Source organism: Pipistrellus kuhlii, unplaced genomic scaffold, assembly GCF_014108245.1.
Source record: "Pipistrellus kuhlii isolate mPipKuh1 unplaced genomic scaffold, mPipKuh1.p scaffold_m20_p_11, whole genome shotgun sequence".
Classification (NCBI taxonomy): domain Eukaryota; kingdom Metazoa; phylum Chordata; class Mammalia; order Chiroptera; family Vespertilionidae; genus Pipistrellus; species Pipistrellus kuhlii.
The window spans coordinates 50,878,979-50,895,369 of record NW_023425416.1 but is presented as its reverse complement, the minus strand read 5'-3'; the positions used below and the strand labels follow the sequence as shown (position 1 = coordinate 50,895,369).

At 47.5% G+C, this 16,391-nt stretch overlaps 1 protein-coding gene across 2 annotated transcripts in view; it reads left to right on the top strand.

Moving 5' to 3' along the window:
- Positions 1-16,391, top strand: part of LOC118715618 (testis-expressed protein 264) — a 79,008-nt gene that overhangs the window by 13,253 nt on the left and 49,364 nt on the right. For both annotated transcript variants that reach the window (XM_036432167.2, XM_036432166.2), the window contains exons 2-6: positions 7,384-7,576; positions 14,017-14,218; positions 15,113-15,252; positions 15,661-15,777; positions 16,015-16,241. In XM_036432167.2, coding sequence (XP_036288060.1) covers positions 7,438-7,576; positions 14,017-14,218; positions 15,113-15,252; positions 15,661-15,777; positions 16,015-16,241 — 825 coding nt within the window. In that variant the 5' untranslated portion in view covers positions 7,384-7,437. The remainder of the gene's footprint in view (positions 1-7,383; positions 7,577-14,016; positions 14,219-15,112; positions 15,253-15,660; positions 15,778-16,014; positions 16,242-16,391) is intronic.

Genomic DNA, 16,391 nt, shown 5'->3' with positions numbered 1-16,391 from the left:
TGATTCCAGGTGCAGCCTCACCTGGTCAGAGAGAAACCGTGCCGCCCCAGACTGTACCCCCTCCTGGACGAGGGGGAATGAGTGTCCGTGAGCACCAAAATAACTCTGAGAGCCTTCTCTTCCCAATATTTCTCCAGGCCGCTGTCCTTCATCCCCTCTCCCAGCTCCTGGCCATAGGTCCCTGTGTGAATTCTTATGTTCTCTGCGCCTCCCATTCGGTGTGATGAAATTCGGCCTTCTCTCCACGTAACAGCATCTTTATATTCGGATGGCGCTGTTTTTTTCAGTCGTTAGGTCCAGTGTTAGACGACAGAGAGACTTACAGGGCAAGTTTCCCTGAGTAACTGATGGTTCAGTGGTCCGAGTCTTCAGCTCCTTCCTGCTACCATGCTGCTGAGTGGGAGGGAGCCTAGGAACGGGGCACAGGTGGGTAACCTTGGCCATAAAATGCCAGTGAGACGTGTAATCTAGGATCCATTATGTAAGTCTCCTTAGAAACTGCTCAGAACTGGGCCACATCTACACAGAGGAGGGAGGGCAAGCTGGTGAGTCTAATTCCGCCTGCCGGTGGGGGGGTGCTGTTTATGACATTGGTCAGACCAGAGCCTTCCACAGGAGCCCCTGAGACTTGCCTCAGGTGGTTCCAGTTCCCGGGCCCAGGGGAGGGGAGAGAGGCTGCCCCAGCAAGAAGCCATCCTGTCTGCACCTGGGGAGGTGGGAGGCTAATTAACCTTGTTAGTCCTAGGTTACTGCTGGTTTGTGTGTGTGGTGTTTTTTATTTTCTTTCTTTCTTTAGGAAAAAAAATTTTTTAATTGATTTTTCACTGAGAGGAAGGGAGAGGGATAGAGAGTTAGAAACATCGATGAGAGAAACATCAATCACCTGCCTCTTGCACACCCCCCACTGGGGATATGCCCACAACCAAGGTACATGCCCTTGACCAGAATCGAACCTGGGACCCTTCAGTCCGCAGGCCGATGTTCTTTCCACTGAGCCAAACCGGTTTAGGCTATTTTCTTTTTTTAATTGATTTTTTTTTAGAGGGTGGGGCGAGGAGTGATACCAATTACACTTGTGTCTTGTACCCTGAGTATCTTAAGGAGGCTGCACCTGACTAGCATTGCCTTTCCTGTTAGAACTGGGAGAAGTGGAGCCAGCGCTTACCTATGTTTTTAAGGAGCTAAATATAGAGTGTCCAAGGCACTGGCAAAGCCAAAGTGAAAAACCTGAGTAACCATGTAATAAAATGACATTAGTACATACATTTCCCTGTAAAGTATTTGACAGTGTAACAGAACATATCACAAAAGGAGCAGTCATCCCTTTTAGGAAGGACCACACTCACCATACAGCCTTCTAGCTGTAGCTATTTTAAAAGAAAAATGAAAATCTAAAGTGATCCTCATCAACTCAGAAAATTAGTGGTTATGAGTTGTATTATAGAAGCTTCACGCTGGGTCCCTGCTATAAAAGCTTTGACTTGCTGAAATGCTGTTTGCATAGAACTTTTCAGGATTGTGTCTCGTGAGTAGGTTGACAGATACAGAGAAGTCTTTACCAAAGCTCATGCCAACGGCAGAGTTACTAGGGCACATCCCCTCTGTGCACAGCTTGTGTGTCTGGTCTGAAGCGCCCAGACTGAGCTCCGTGGCTTTGTGCCCGCAGAACGCTTAGGGGGGAGGAGCCTCACAGGCCTGGGCTTTGGGGAGAGGCTGGGGTCGGGGAGCTGAAGTGGGGGGGACCCTGTCGGAGGGCTGGGACTGGAGCATGACTGGGCTTTTCTCCTAGCTTCAGTCTTACCACCGGATAGGTAAACCTGACCTGCTTTCAGGCGGCTCTGGTCTCGGGGCTGACTTAGGCTCCAGGAAGCCTAGGATGTGGCCATCCATGCCCCTGCCTTGTGGGTCCTTATCTGTGCGTGAAGCGGGAGCGGGGTGGAGAGAGACACAGGCTCCCACGCTGAGAGGTAACACACTCACCCCATTGCTTTTACTCGTTTCAGTCCCTGTGTTCAGAGATGTGGGAACCCTAACTTCCTTTTTTTTACCGCCCTCACTCAGATTACACTGAGCTGATGTTTTAATGTATGTGCGTGCATGCGTGTGTGTGTGTGTGTGTGTGTGTGTGTGTGTGTGTGTGTGTGGCGAGGGAGAGGGAGAGGGAGAGGGAGAGAGAGAGAGTTTTTCAGAGCCCTGATTTCTCGGGGGAGTAGTGGCTATGTCTAGGCTTCTCACAGCCAAAGCTGCCATCCCTGCTTTAGCTCCTATCTTCCCAACTCAATAGTTCGTTCTCTCTCCCGGCTCCTCCTCCATACACCCCCCTCCTTTCCCAGCTTATTCCACGGAGAATGAAGAGAGTCTTTCATTTGCTCCCCTTAGGAGCGGCCTTCTAGAGCTTTCCTCCTACGTTCTCGGCCCCTGGGGCTGACCCTGCGGGATGTCTGGCCAGTGACCTAAGAGGGACCTTTGAGGGGGGAACGCAGGGAACCTCGGCCGTTGGCCATTTTAAAGGCCCAGATCCAGTGGTAGGAGTAAAAGTTTGACTTTGCAAATGTAGAATTAACTCAAGTCATCGAGAAAGTTTGCCCTTGATGGTTAATTACATTTATAAAATAATGTGTGTATACTGTTTTTGTATCAGATTGATCTTGTAGCTTTTGTTAGAGTGTGGCATGGACTGTTCAAATAGGTTTTGATGTTCATGTGACATTTTACAACGCCACCTCTCTTCCTTTGGTACCTGGAGGCTGGAGAGTCTCCGGGGCCGGCTCCTTAGAGCCCTGGGTGTTTGTTTACCTTTCCTCCTCATTTGTCCTCAGCTCCAAACTGCCAAAGTCTCATTAGATTTCCGAGTCAAATACTTTGAGCTGTGGGAGTTGCGTTCTGTGGCTGCTTTGTGTGTGTGAAATGTGTTTTTAAGAGACTGATCATCAGAAGGCATTTGGGCTCCACGGAAGTGTGAAGGGCACATCAGGCCTTTGTCTTGCACAGGAAAGATCCGCCCCAGTGGCTCTCCCAGACTGGAGGGATCTTGTGGGTTCCCAGAGGCACCATATATGGACTGACACCCCCCCCCCCCCCCCCCCGCGCGTCTTTGACTAAAGGGTTTTTTAGAGGGGTGTTGCCCAAAGTTTTGGACTGAATGTTTTCATGCTCTTAAAAGACCCCTCCCCCCCGTAAATTAGCATAAATGCATGGTTGGGTGTGTGTGTGTGTGTGTGTGTGTGTGTGTGTGTGTGTTTATTTATTTATTTATTTATTTATTTATTTTTTGCTTTTTCACCCAACCACTCAACCCTCCTTCCCTATTGATTTCAGAGAGGAAGGGAGAGAGATAGAAACATCAATGATGAGAGAGAATTGTTGAGAGCTGCCTCCTGCACGATGCTACTGGGAGTTGAGCCCGCAACACGGACATGTGCCCTGATTGGAAGTTGAACTTTGCCCTCCTGGTTCATAGTTAACACACAACCACTGAGCCACACCAGCTGGGCTGTTTATATTCTTAATGGAAAAAGTGTGAGTGGCACTTGCCATGGGAATTGCTTTGAGATTGAAGAGACAATATACTACTGAAGGTCACAGAAACCGACGAGGCCGTGGCAGTTTGGAATGGATTGTTTTGTGCCAAAGGCAGGATGGAGATGCTGCCAAGGACCACAGAGACATCTCTGAGATTGCAAGGGCTGCCCTGCTGTGGTGAGGCCGGGTGCGCCTGCAGGTCTATGATTTCAGTAAGGACTCTCCAAGCATGGTCTGCTTTGTGAGCACAGGCTGTGTGAGTGTGTGTGTTTCTCCTGCGTATCCCCATCCCCCCTAGGGTATGTCTGAGGACTATGCCCTCATGATCAAGTCCCCTGATTCCTGGGCAGGCACTGCTCTGCAGACCGTTGTCTTTGAACTTATGTAGGGCAGTAGAGCCTTTTCCTTCCCTCTCAAGATTGCTGAGGGCTGGCCTGGGATTGGCTGTGGGATTCTTCATAATTATAGTCTTCTTTTAGGGACCCACTATATTAAGCTGTAGATATTAACATTACTTGGGGATTAAATGTTTGCTTTTTAAAGTGGTTCTCTCTAGAGTTCCTTTAAATAGCTAGTTCTCCAGTTTCATTAAAATAGACTGTGATTCCTGGAGTTTGTTTTGTAGGAGTAGAGTCCTCATTAAGTCAGCACTGCCATAGTCCCTCTCCTGGTTCCTCCGAGGGAGCCGAGCCCCTCCTCACTGGGGATGCAGAGGGCTCACGTGGACCGAGTTCTACCAGGAGCTCATTTCTTTTCTCCTCTTTTCTTCCAGTCACCAGTATGCTTATTGAGTGCCTTTTATACAACTTTACACACTGCAGGTGGGCATACAGGCTTAGTGTAAGTGTAAGAGTTTGCCCCAGTTTCAGTGAGTTTGTACTTTTAGCTTTTTTCATTATTATTGAATTTATTGGGATGACATTGATTAATAAAATTTAAATAGGTTTCGGGTGTACAATTCCCTAATACATCACCTGTATATTGAATTGTGTGCTCACCACCCCAAGTCAAGTCTCCTTCCATCACCATTTATCCCTCCTTCACTCTCTTCTGCTGACCCAGCCCTTTCCCTCTGTGTCTGTGTCTGATTTATGGGCTTTTTTTTTTTTTTTTATGTTCAAGTTTTATTACAAAGTATGATGGGCAGAAAATACGGCCTTATACAGGAGGCTGAAACAGAATGAAAGGGCAAAAATTAGGTTTAATATACTCAGGAAGCAAGAAATAGTCATAGACATAACACTCCACTTTCAGGTGCCTTTGGGATTTATTTACCATTGTGGTTTCACAGCACAGTGTTAAAATTTTATTATAAGACCTGTGATTTATGGGCTTTTGTTTGTTTGTTTGTTTTGCTTTTTCACCCAGCGATCCAACCCTCCTTCCCTCTGACAGCTGTCAGTCTATTTTCTGTATAGATTAGTCTCTATTTTGTTATTTTATTTTGTTCATTAGATTCCTCATATAAGTGAAACCAGGCGGTACTTGTCTTTTTCTAATTGGCCTCTTTTGGTTAGCATTGTATCTCCAGGGCCACCCCTGCTCTTGCAAACCTTAGGATTTCCTTTTTCCTCTGCCTATTGACATTCTCCACCACCACATCTTTTCTTCCCTATAATGACAGGCATGCAGGTGACCTAAACGTACTTGCTAATTAAAATCAGTTCTCTCAAAGCCACTCCACAATCAGCCAAGCACACCGTAAGCAAAACACTTAGCTCAGAGCAGGCCGGGATGAACAGGGCTATGCTGATCACACACACCGACTTCCAAGCACAGTGGTTCCTGATGGATTCTCAACAGAAAGAAACTTCCTTTTCCAAGCAGCTGATCTACGACTTCCTCTCTGAGACCTCATGAACTTATACATAAGGAGTCATTCCTTCAGAGGCTGGGAATCTGCTTTGTCACTTAGTGGCTGGTGGCTCAGCATTAGTTACACTTTTTGTACTTGCGGACCACTTCTTTCCCCTGTGACGCAGGGCCCTTTGTGAGTGTTTGTGGAAGTGTGCTATTAATGCTGAAATTTAAACTTTGGTACTGAATCATTTCACAGCTGTTCTTTGCTTCCTTGTTTTGAGAGGCTAGGTATCTGCCCCATCAGGACATACACATTCATAATTCCTGGGGCTTTACCCTAAGCGTCTAAACTTAAGTTCTAGTTTCCCACAGCTCTCAAGGGTCCAGCTTGCTTCCTTTTGTTTCTCTTTCTGTTCAGGAGAAAATAGAAGTTCTGTTTTAAGTTGTGTCTGCACCTTAATACAGATACCAGCTTTGAAGTAGTATTTTGTGTTGAATAATTAGAGACTGTGTTTCTGTTTTATTTTGGGAGATGTAGGAATTTTAGGGTGAGCTGATTGTTGATGTGGTTGTCTGCAGCAGCTTGCCTTGTAAAGATTATTTCTCTTGTGTTCTTCCCCCACATTTTATTAAAAATTGGAAATAGCCGAAACTGGTTTGGCTCAGTGGATAGAGCGTTGGCCTGTGGACTGAAAGGTCCCAGATTCAATTCCGGGCAAGGGCATGTATCTTGGCTGTGGGCACATCCCCAGTAAGAGATGTGCAGGAGGCAGCTGATCGATGATTCTCTCTCATCCATGTTTCTGACTCTATCTCCCTTCCTCTCTGTAAAAAATCAATAAAATATATTTAAGGAAAAAAACGGAAATATGTGGAAAAATGGAAATAACTCAGTGAATCTTAATGCTAATATATTTGCTTTATCTCAAAGCAAGGTAAAGCTTTCCTTTTATCTTGTTTCTCTCCCCCTCCCCCCCCAACCCCGGCTTTAAGCTAATAGTAAAGTGGGGAGAGAAACAGACAGACATGCACAGCACCTACACATACTAGACATAGGAGAGCAGGTTGGCAAATGAGCAAGTGAATGGGAATGAATGAATGGTCTGAATACAACATGCTTCCAGCTCCAGGACACAACGAAACAGTTCCCAGCTAAGTCCCTGCCCTTAGAGGGTTTCTGTGGGGCGAGGGGGTAAGAAACCTCTTTGCCAGGTAGCCAGCATGAAGCCTTCACTGCAGGTCCACATGTCGGTGTGGCCAATGGAGTTCGGAAGAGGGAAGACGATCCCAGAAGTTTGGTACAGTTGACAAAGGCTTTTTGGGAGAAATGGAGCTGGAACGGGGCCAAGAGGTAGAACAGAGCCTGAGAGCTCAGATGGGCACAAGGCATTCTGCGCCATGGGTAGTCTGAGGCTGCCACGTGTTCCGGAGGGGTGACTGTGGTGGATAGCCAGCTGCCCACTGCAAGCCCTTCCTTCGGGGGATTGGAGAGGGGACTGTCTTCTTTGTGCTCCGAGGACGGCCCTGGCCTGTTGGAGGCAGGACCCACTCCCAGGTACTGCCCACTCCAGGCTCTGCCCTTGCTGCACATTTGCCTAGAATATTCTCCCTCTAGATGGCTGAGTGGCTGCCTCTTCCTTCTGGCCTCTTTTAATGGAAACTTCGCTGTCCCCCCTCCCCCTAAAGTAGCAGCTCCTTCTGGCACATTCCCTCCTGCAGTCCTCCCAGCATGCTTTGTTCTTCTCTGTGCTGTGTCCCCAAAGCCTAGCACAGTGCCTGTGAATATATAGCCGTGTGTGTGTATGAATAGATATGTATGGATGTAGAGAGGTGGTGCTTAGGGGAGTTTATGTGTGAAGGAACGAACAAATGGGAATTCTGAGGTGGGCAGAGAGTTGGCAAAACATAGTGCAGGGCCAGTGTCCTTGTGGGCAGAGTTGAGTGTGGGTGTGTTACCTTGCCCTGCTTAGAAAGCTCCAGGGGGTTGATGGCATTTCTCTTTGAAGGATCATGCTCTAAGGAGAGCCCGTGGTGATGCTGTGCCTCTTGTCCTCTCCCTAGGACCCCTGCAGTGCACCATGAGTCGGTAATGCCCACTGAGGACTTCTGGGAGCCATGTCAGACGAATCCGCCTCAGGGAGCGATCCAGACCTGGACCCGGACGTGGAGCTGGAGGATGCGGAAGAGGAGGAGGAGGAGGAGGAGGTGGCAGTGGAAGAGCACAGCAGGGATGAGGAGGAGGACCTGCTTGATGGTTAGTGCTGGAGGTGGTCTTATCTTTTCTTCCAATGGACTCTTTGCTGGCTGTTTCCAGTTGGGTTTCTTAGGTCATCCATCATGAAAAGCCAGAGACTGCAAACACAGCAACCATGAACTCACATGCTTCTTCCCAGGAAGTGGGCTATTCTACATAAGTCTTGCTTTAGTGCTGGAAGGACCGTTAGCATTTATTCAGCTTGTCTTTGACTGGCATGCAGACTCAAGTCTGAGGATTTGGAAGTGGAGGAGTCAGTGGCAGAGTCCCTGTGACCACACTTTGTGGTCCAGTGTCATGGACCCATGAGGTGGCTACAGGTAGGCATGGGAGTCACAGTGAGTGGTCTGAGAGTTTCCTGAAATTACACTCACAATTCTGCCTGTGTGGACATGAGCAGTGAGGGTTGGTGCTTCTGGCCCCCTGTGGGGAGAGAGAAGGGATGCTGCTAAACATCCGTTGCATAGGAAAACCCTTCCTATATGAGTTACCCAGCCCAACATGTCAATAGCGCTGAGCTTGAGAAACCCTTTCAAAAAGGAAACTATTACTATAGCACTTTTTATTTGAAGTTTCCTCTATTGAATAACAGCAGCTCCCTTTTATATTGCTTCCGCATAGTGTACAGAAACATCTGAACATCTTACTAATCTTCTCAAACCATTGTCCTTTGGCTTTCGTGACCCCTCTATTGTATTTGTTCACTTTGTAATGTCTACTTTATAGTACACTTCTTTCTGCTTCTTTTGGATTTATTTTGCATTACTTTCAAACTTCGTAAGAATATGCTTAGCTCATTTTAGGCTCCCCCCACCCTTATATAAGCATCCTATATAATAAAAGCCTAATATGCTAAGTGTATGCACATCCAGTCGGCTGTTCAACCAATCAAAGTATAATATGCTAATGATAAGTTAAGGCCACTAAACCACTTGCTGTCACATGCACTGACCACCAGGGGGTAGTTGTTCCGACCAGTAGGTTAGTTTGCTGCTGGGGTCCAGCTGTGGAGCCCTCTTGTGGTCCCTCCCTGGCCCTGATCTGCACCAGTGGGATCCTGCAGCCTAGCCTGCGCCTCTTGAATCCTGGGACCCCACAGGGAATGTTGGAGAGCCAGTTTTGGCCTGATCCCGCAGGCCAGGCCGAGGGACTCCACTGGTGCACAGATTCGTGCACTGGAGTAGTTTAAAGCTATAAATTTCCCTCTGAGTGCTAGCTCTGTCCTTTCACAAGCATTTTCTCACACTTTCCCCCACTTCCCCTGGAATTTTTATTTTTTTTATTTATTTTATTATTTTATTATTTTTTTTTCCCCCCGTCACCGTCGCCCCCAGACCCCTCCCCTGGAATTTTTGTTTTTGTTTGGTTTTGGCTTTTTTTTCTTGACGTCTATACTGGGCTTTCTCTATTCTTTTGAAATAGGCACAGTTGGGTGTCAGCATCTTTGGGGTCTGTTGTTAGAGACAAAGATTCAAAACCTGGTGCCTCTGGAATGAGCTTTCCTTATTTTCTGGCTCTATTTTCTTCCAGCTCAGCCTCAAGGTTAATCTCTTGCTGGGCATGTAGGACCCCTCAATGGAGAAGTCCGAGAAGCCCTAGTATAAGTTAGCTAATCAAGATCTGGACACAGATTGGCACGATGGGTACAACGATCTAGAACACATGTGTCAAACACAAGGCCCGCGGGCCAAATCCGTCCCGCCAGGCCTTGCAATGTGGCCCGCACCGCGCTGTCATCACTGCACTCCGCTGCGTTTCCATCACAATGACAGTTTATGACTGTTCAGTAAACCATTCGGCCTGCGATTTAGGCTGGATTTTAGATTTTGGCCCCTTCTCTGATTGAGTTCGACACCCCTAATCTAGAACATCTAGGCCTTCTTTATTTACTTTCCTCTTGTCTGTTTTATATGGCATATCAGGATAGTAGGAACCTGGAACTGCAGGGAGATGACGGCATGCTTAGACCCTCTGTAACCTGTTTCACAAACATCTTGTTGACAGCAAGCCTCCTTGATGTCAACTTTGGCTTCAGGCTGGCTCCGTCCACCTTGGACCATGGATCAGGAAAGCTGGTCTCTTTCTCAGCCACTGGGTCTCCGACTCTTCTACAGGAAGTTTGCTTTTTCTCTGACCCCATTTTACTTGTCCTCTTTGCTTGCAATGTAAAGAAATCGGGAGTGAAATGTTCTAGGCAGAGGGCCAGGGCAAAGGCCCTGCGGTGGAAACAAATCTGTTTAAGAATCAGAAAGGTAGAAGCCGTGGCAGCTGGAGCATAGAGAGCAAGGGGCAGAGGTAGGCAGGGGCCTGCATGGTGGTGGTTTGGGATGTACCTGGAACCTGGGGTCTGTTTACTTGGGTTCTCACAGGTGCTGTTCAGATTCTCACTGTGAGCACTGGACTGATTTTCAGAGCAGCCTGAGTCAGAGTTTGGGGTGACCTCTTGTTAGAAATTAAGTGGTGCTAATTTAAAAAATATATATATTTTATTGATTTTTTTACAGAGAGGAAGAGAGAGGGATAGAGAGTTAGAAACATTAATGAGAGAGAATCATTGACCAGCTCCCTCTTGTACACCCCCTACTGGGGATGTGCCCGGAACCAAGGTACATGCTCTTGACCGAAATCAAACCTTCAGTCCGCAGATTGATGCTCTATCCACCAAGACAAACCAGCAAGGGCAATTATTAAATTTTAATGAAATCAAATTTATCATTTCCCCCTTTATAGTTAGTGCTTTTTATGCCTTATTTAAGAAATTGTCGCCCCCCCCCCCCCCCCAAGGTCATAAAGCTATTTTCCTGTTATCTTCTAGAAGCTTTAATGTTTTATTTGCACTTAGTTCTGTGATCTATCTGGAGTTGATTTTTGTGTGGTGTGAGGTAGGGGTCAAATTCATGCCCTCTTCCCCCAATATGATTTTCTAATGGCTCCAGCACTCTGTATTGCATTTTTGCTATAACCTTGTTGTAAACCAAGGCAGAGAACATATGTAGCTCTGTCTCTGAATTCTATTTCTCCCCACATGACCTTCTGGGAAATGGGGTAGAGAAGCGACTGCAGTGTGGTGCTAAGAGCATGAACTCTGGAGCCAGATCGACCACCTGGTTAACACAGAATCTTGTCTTTACTGTTTACAGCTCTGAGACAAGTTTCCTCATCTGTAAAATGGCATGCATGCTCCCCTGTGGTATTGTTTGCCAAGTTTACCATTGTCCTTAGTCCCCTGTAGTTTTGCAAACTGGGAGTGAGATAACAAGGTGAGTTCAGATGCAGACTCAGTTTTTTGGCACACACATCCTACTGTATCATGCCAAGAGGCACATAGTAAGATGTGGAATTCGTTGGTGTTTTTTTGTTTTATTTTGTTTTTTTAATCTTCACCTGAGGATATGTTTTCATTGATTTTAGAGAGAGGGAAAGGGAATGGGGAGAAACATCAGTCCATTGCTTCCTGCGTGCGCCCCCAGTCAGGGATCAAACTCACAGTCTTTTGGTGAATAGGATGACACTCCACCAGCTGATCCACCGAGCCAGGCAAGGACAGTTTAAGATGTGGAAACCAGACATTTCAGAAGAAGCATGAGGCAGCCATGAAGCACTGTAAACCACTGACTTATGTGACAGACTACATATCAGCACATACGTAAACTGAAGCTCTGACAAGCCAGCAGTGGTTGTTGAACCACAGGTTGAGGGTTCGTTCAAAGAATGCCGGGTGGTAAGAGCTGTAGACCAGCTCTTTATAAAGAAAAGGGAGAATCTGAGTCTGTACCAAGTGTGCATGAGAATTTTATATGCTGTGTCTAATCATTTTAAATTTCTCCTGCAGATGTCCACACCCACCCTCTGCCAGACAGAATTCACAGCCAGGCCTCACAAGTTGTAATGTTTGATAGTGAACTTGTCTGTGATATTGAAAGGCTGTCAGGTTCTGTTCTTCCTCCTCCCAGGAACAGTTCACTCTGCAAGGCTCAGACCAGAAGGAAGAAATACAACAGTTGGCAACAAGTTCCCATGGCCCAGCAGATCAAATTCAGACCCTTGGCCTTATTCAAGGCCTGCCCTCTGTACTTGGACTCTGTCTTATCTGCCTTCTCCCTAACAACCTCGCCTCCAACTATTCTTCCGAGTGGTTACTTAATAAATTTGCTTGTGAAATAGAAACAAAACAAAAAGCCTTAAGGCCAGGAGAACATCAAAGGTCATTGTCCAAACCAGTTCAGAGGATCCAGCAAAACACCAAGTTGAAGTGTGCCAACCCAGCCCCAAGTGTAATTGGTGTGTAGGCCAAGGTGCAGTGTTGGTGAAAGTGGCCGTTTAGTGGTAGCTATCCCCCTCAGGGAGTCTGCTGTCCACACTCCTGGTTCTCTGGTAGGAGGGATTTGATGGCTTTGTTTATTAGGAGGAAAGAGTGCGGGGCTGTGAGTTAGGCAGAAGGTGACAGTATTGTCATGTGGCAACCCCAGGGGAGTATTAGCTCTGTGGAGGCGTGAGGGGCCTGAAGGAACGATAGTTCTTTTTAAAAAAAATATATTTTATTGATTTTGTACAAACAGGAAGGGAGAGAGAGAGATAGAAACATCAATGAGAGAGAGTCATCGATCAGCTGCCTCCTGCACACCCCCCACTGGGGATATGCCCTCAACCAAGGCACATGCCCTTGACCAGAATCGAACCCGGGACCCTTCAGTCCCCAAGCCGACGCTCTATCCATTGAGCCGAACCGGTCTCGGCGGAACGATAGTTCTTAAGGAAAACAGTTTGCTGAGCTTTCCTCCCGCGTTGCATCAGGTGGTTGGGCAGATGTTTATATACGTAGGAAGTAATCCCCCCAGTAAGACTAGTACTGTCTGACAACACACATAGTTATTACAATATTATTGACTGTATCCCCTAAGCTCTGCTGTATATCCCCATGACTGTTTTGTAACTGCCAATTTGTACTTCATCCCTCCACCTTGTTCACCCAGCCCCCTAAACCTCTTCCCATCTGGCAACTCAGTTTGTTCTCTGTATCTATTAGTTTGTTTCTGTTTTATTTGTTCATTTATTTTGTTTTTCAGATTCCACACATAAGTGAAATCATATGTATTTGTTTTTCTCTGCCAGACTTATTTCATTTAGCATAATATCCTCTCTATCCATCCATGTTATGGCAAATGGCCACTCTTTTTTCTTTTTTAATCCTCACCTGAGGATATTTTCCCATTGATTTTTAGAGAGAATGGAAGGGAGATGGGGGGGAGGGGAGGAGAGAGAGAGGTGAGAAACATCAATATGAGAGACACACCAGCTGGTTGCCTCCCTCATGCACCCTACTAGGGCTGGGGATTGAGTCCGAAACAGAGGTACATGCCCTTGACCAGGAATCAAACCAACAACCCCTTTGGTATGAGGGCCAATGCTCTAACCACTGAGCAACTGGCCAGGTCTGGTCATTCTTTTTTATAGCTGAGTAATATTCCACTGTATATGTACCACATCTTTATCCAATTGTCTATTAGTGAACGATTGGTTATTGTAAATAATGCTGCCATGAATATAGGAGTGCAGATATCTTTCTGAATTGGTGTTTTGGATTTGTTTGGATAAATACCCAGAAATGGGGTGGAAATGATTTTTAATTATTTGCATTAACTCCATACTGTTTCCATAGCGGCTGCACCAGTCTGCATTCCCCCCAACAGTGCACGGGGCTTCCCTTTTCTCCACACCCTCGCCTGCACTTGTCGTGTGGTGATTTATTGATACAAGCATTCCGATGGGTGTGAGGGGTATCTCATTGTAGTTTTGAATTTGCATCTCTGGTAATTAGTGCTGTTGAGCATCTTTTCATATGTCTGCTGGCAGTCTGTATCTCCTGTGGAGGGAGAAGTGTCTGTCCAGGTCTCCTGCCCATTCTTTAATCGGATTGTCTAAAAAACAGACTTATTGAAGGAAGGAGTGTTACACGTAGTCCTTACAACACCTAGGACAGTGCCTGCCTGTTGTACGCCCTCATACGTAGGCAGTGAATTGGACAAGTGAGCACTTGAAGACACTTGTTCTTCTGGTTGGCAGATGCGACGTGCTTAGAGTCACACAGGTGAGAGTGAGCTGTGTTTGGAACCCAGCTGCTCCTTTCTGAGCAGACTGAGGCCACGAAGCTTCCGTCCTCAGACCGCCGCGCAAAATTATAGCAAGAATGATGGCTGTCATTTTTTGTGGGCCTGCCCTGAGCCAGGCTTGGTGCTAGGAACGGGCACTGGTTAGTCCTCACTGTAGCTCTGAAGTGTGGGCATCATTATTCTCATTAGGTAGACAAGTCCATTGAGGTCCCGAGAGATATAAGTAAGTTGCCTAAGATCACCAGCTAATAAGTTGCTGAGGTGAAGTTTGAGCCCAGGTGTGTCCAGCATCAGAACTTCCCTGCCACCTCTTTCCCCTTATCTGCTCAGACCCATCCCTGGAGGACATGTACGGCCCCGAGTGTGCCCAGCCGGAGGAAGATGGGCAGCGGCCGCCGCGGTGCACTTCAACTACCTCATCTCAGTCTGAGCCTTCAGAGCAGCTTAGGCACCACCAAGGCAAGAGCCTGGCCTCTGACGACCCCAAGAAGAAGAGAGCTCAGAAGCCCTCCCACATGAGGAGGAACATACGGTGAGCTGCGCTCCGAGTAGAGGGAGGAGGTTCGTGCTTTCTTTCACCAGAAGGCTGTCAGAGCAGGAGGCCTGGCCTGCGCGGAGTCTTCTTTCCAAAGGACAAGCGTGTGAGCCGTGTGCCCAGAGGAATAGTGAAGGTGCCGCTCAGGGCCAGATGCGGGCAGACGATGGCACTTGGGCTCTGTTGGGCAGTGTCCCGCTCTGGAAGCCCCACGCAGGATAGGGTGCTCTGCTTGGACCCCAATTCGTCCATTATTTTCCCTTATGTCTCAAAGCAAGAGGAGATAAACAAAGTTGAGTTCTATTCTTAGAACTCAGCTTCAGTGGAGGGGATGTCTGATCCCGAGCAGGGCTTCTTCCTTGAGCTGAGAAATCAGCGAGCATGCACTTCCTTCACTGCCCAAATCCCAACAGCCCTCCGTCTACCAGAGAGAAATGCTCTTTTCTCCTCCTACCCTCTTCTTGACATAATGACAACTCAAAAATATTACTCTAACTTTGGGAAATAAGGTTATAGAATCATCCATAATCCTCCTTTCCATATGCCAACTCTATTTTTATCGGCTTTTCAGCTCTATGAATCACATCACTCTATTTTACTCTTGTTCTGTTATGTGCAGAGATGAATCGGCAGGGGCATCTGTCAGGAAGTTAAATGATATTATAAAAAATATATGAGACCAGTATGTCTATATATAAAATATAAGGCCAGTGACTCCTGAGCCTTGAAGTCCCTTTTCTTTACGCCTTGCTCATTTCGTGGGTTTGGTAGGACTGATGTTTCTCCTCTCACCTCTGTGCTCTGAGCTCAGCAATGCGGAGTCCTCTGTAGCTTCACATTGCATCGCTCAGATCGCAAGTGAACCCAGTGCCCTCTCCTTGTGACCTTTAGAAAGCTGCTCCGGGAGGACCAGTTGGAGGCAGTTACCAAAGCAGCACAACAAGAAGAGCTGGAAAGAAGGAAACGCCTGGAGCAGCAGAGGAAGGACTACGCAGCTCCCATCCCCACTGTCCCCTTCGAGTTTCTTCCCGGTGAGCAGTGCGGCAGGAGCGGCCGGAGAGCCTGTGGTGGGCAAGGACAGACCTGGAGTCCGGTCGTGATCTCTCAGGGAGCCTTTCCAGTCAGTCAGCTTGGGGAGCTCTAGAGCAGAGGGATCTCATTTACAAAGTTCAGGTGGCTGAACGTGTGCTCCTCACACTGGTCTTATTTAAATTTTGGCCCCTTCCCCCCTTAACTTTGGATCTTAACATGTCCAAGGACTGGGACCTGTTCTAGTGCTCAGGTGGAATCAGGAAGTAAGAACCACCCGAGAAAAGGGGCTTTGGAATGCCCTCTGCTTCTCTCCTGGGGGTAGTCCTGGTGAGAGCAAAAAGGAGAGGATATTTGAAAAGAACACTGCCACACGTGGTTTGACGTTCCCTTCCATCTTCTTTTCTTAGAAGAAATTGTCTTAAGAGCAAGTGATGGTCCCCAGCTGCCCCCTCGGGTCTTGGCCCAGGAAGTCATTTGTTTGGACAGCAGCAGTGGCAGCGAGGATGAACAAAGCAGCCGAGATGGTAAGATGAAGCCAGAACTTTCATAGAAGAGTCGGGGCCTTCCTTATGCACATTGAGGTCTGACTGTGACAGATTCCCTGCGGCATCCTGGTGAACGTAAATCTCCCCTTGGCTTACCTTGAAGCTATCATAGGAGATAACCAGGCCTGCCTGCCTTCCTGTGCTCTGTCACTAACCGTGGGCAGGAAGTCACTCTGCTCCTGGCTCTGTCTTTGTTTTGTCTTGTCGCTGTCTCAGAGGTGATTGAACTGAGCTCTGGCGAGGAGGACACTCTGCACATTGTGGACAGCAGCGAGTCTGTGAGCGAGGAGGACGAGGAAGAGGAGAAGGGTGGCACCCACGTGAATGACGTCTTAAACCAGCGCGATGCTCTGGGGCGCGTCCTCGTCAACCTGAACCACCCTCCGGAGGAGGAAAACGTCTTCCTGGCCCCACAGTTGGCTCGGGCAGTGAAACCCCATCAGGTACAGCAATGCTTGGCTCTCTTCGTTTCCTTCCAGCTTCCTCACCGTGGACATTGCCTGCTCGTGCTCGTTGGCATCACAGCCCGGGAGGTACTGTTGGTACCAGAGCAGCTATTGGAAAGGCCTGGTCCTTCTTCCTAGCAGTTGATG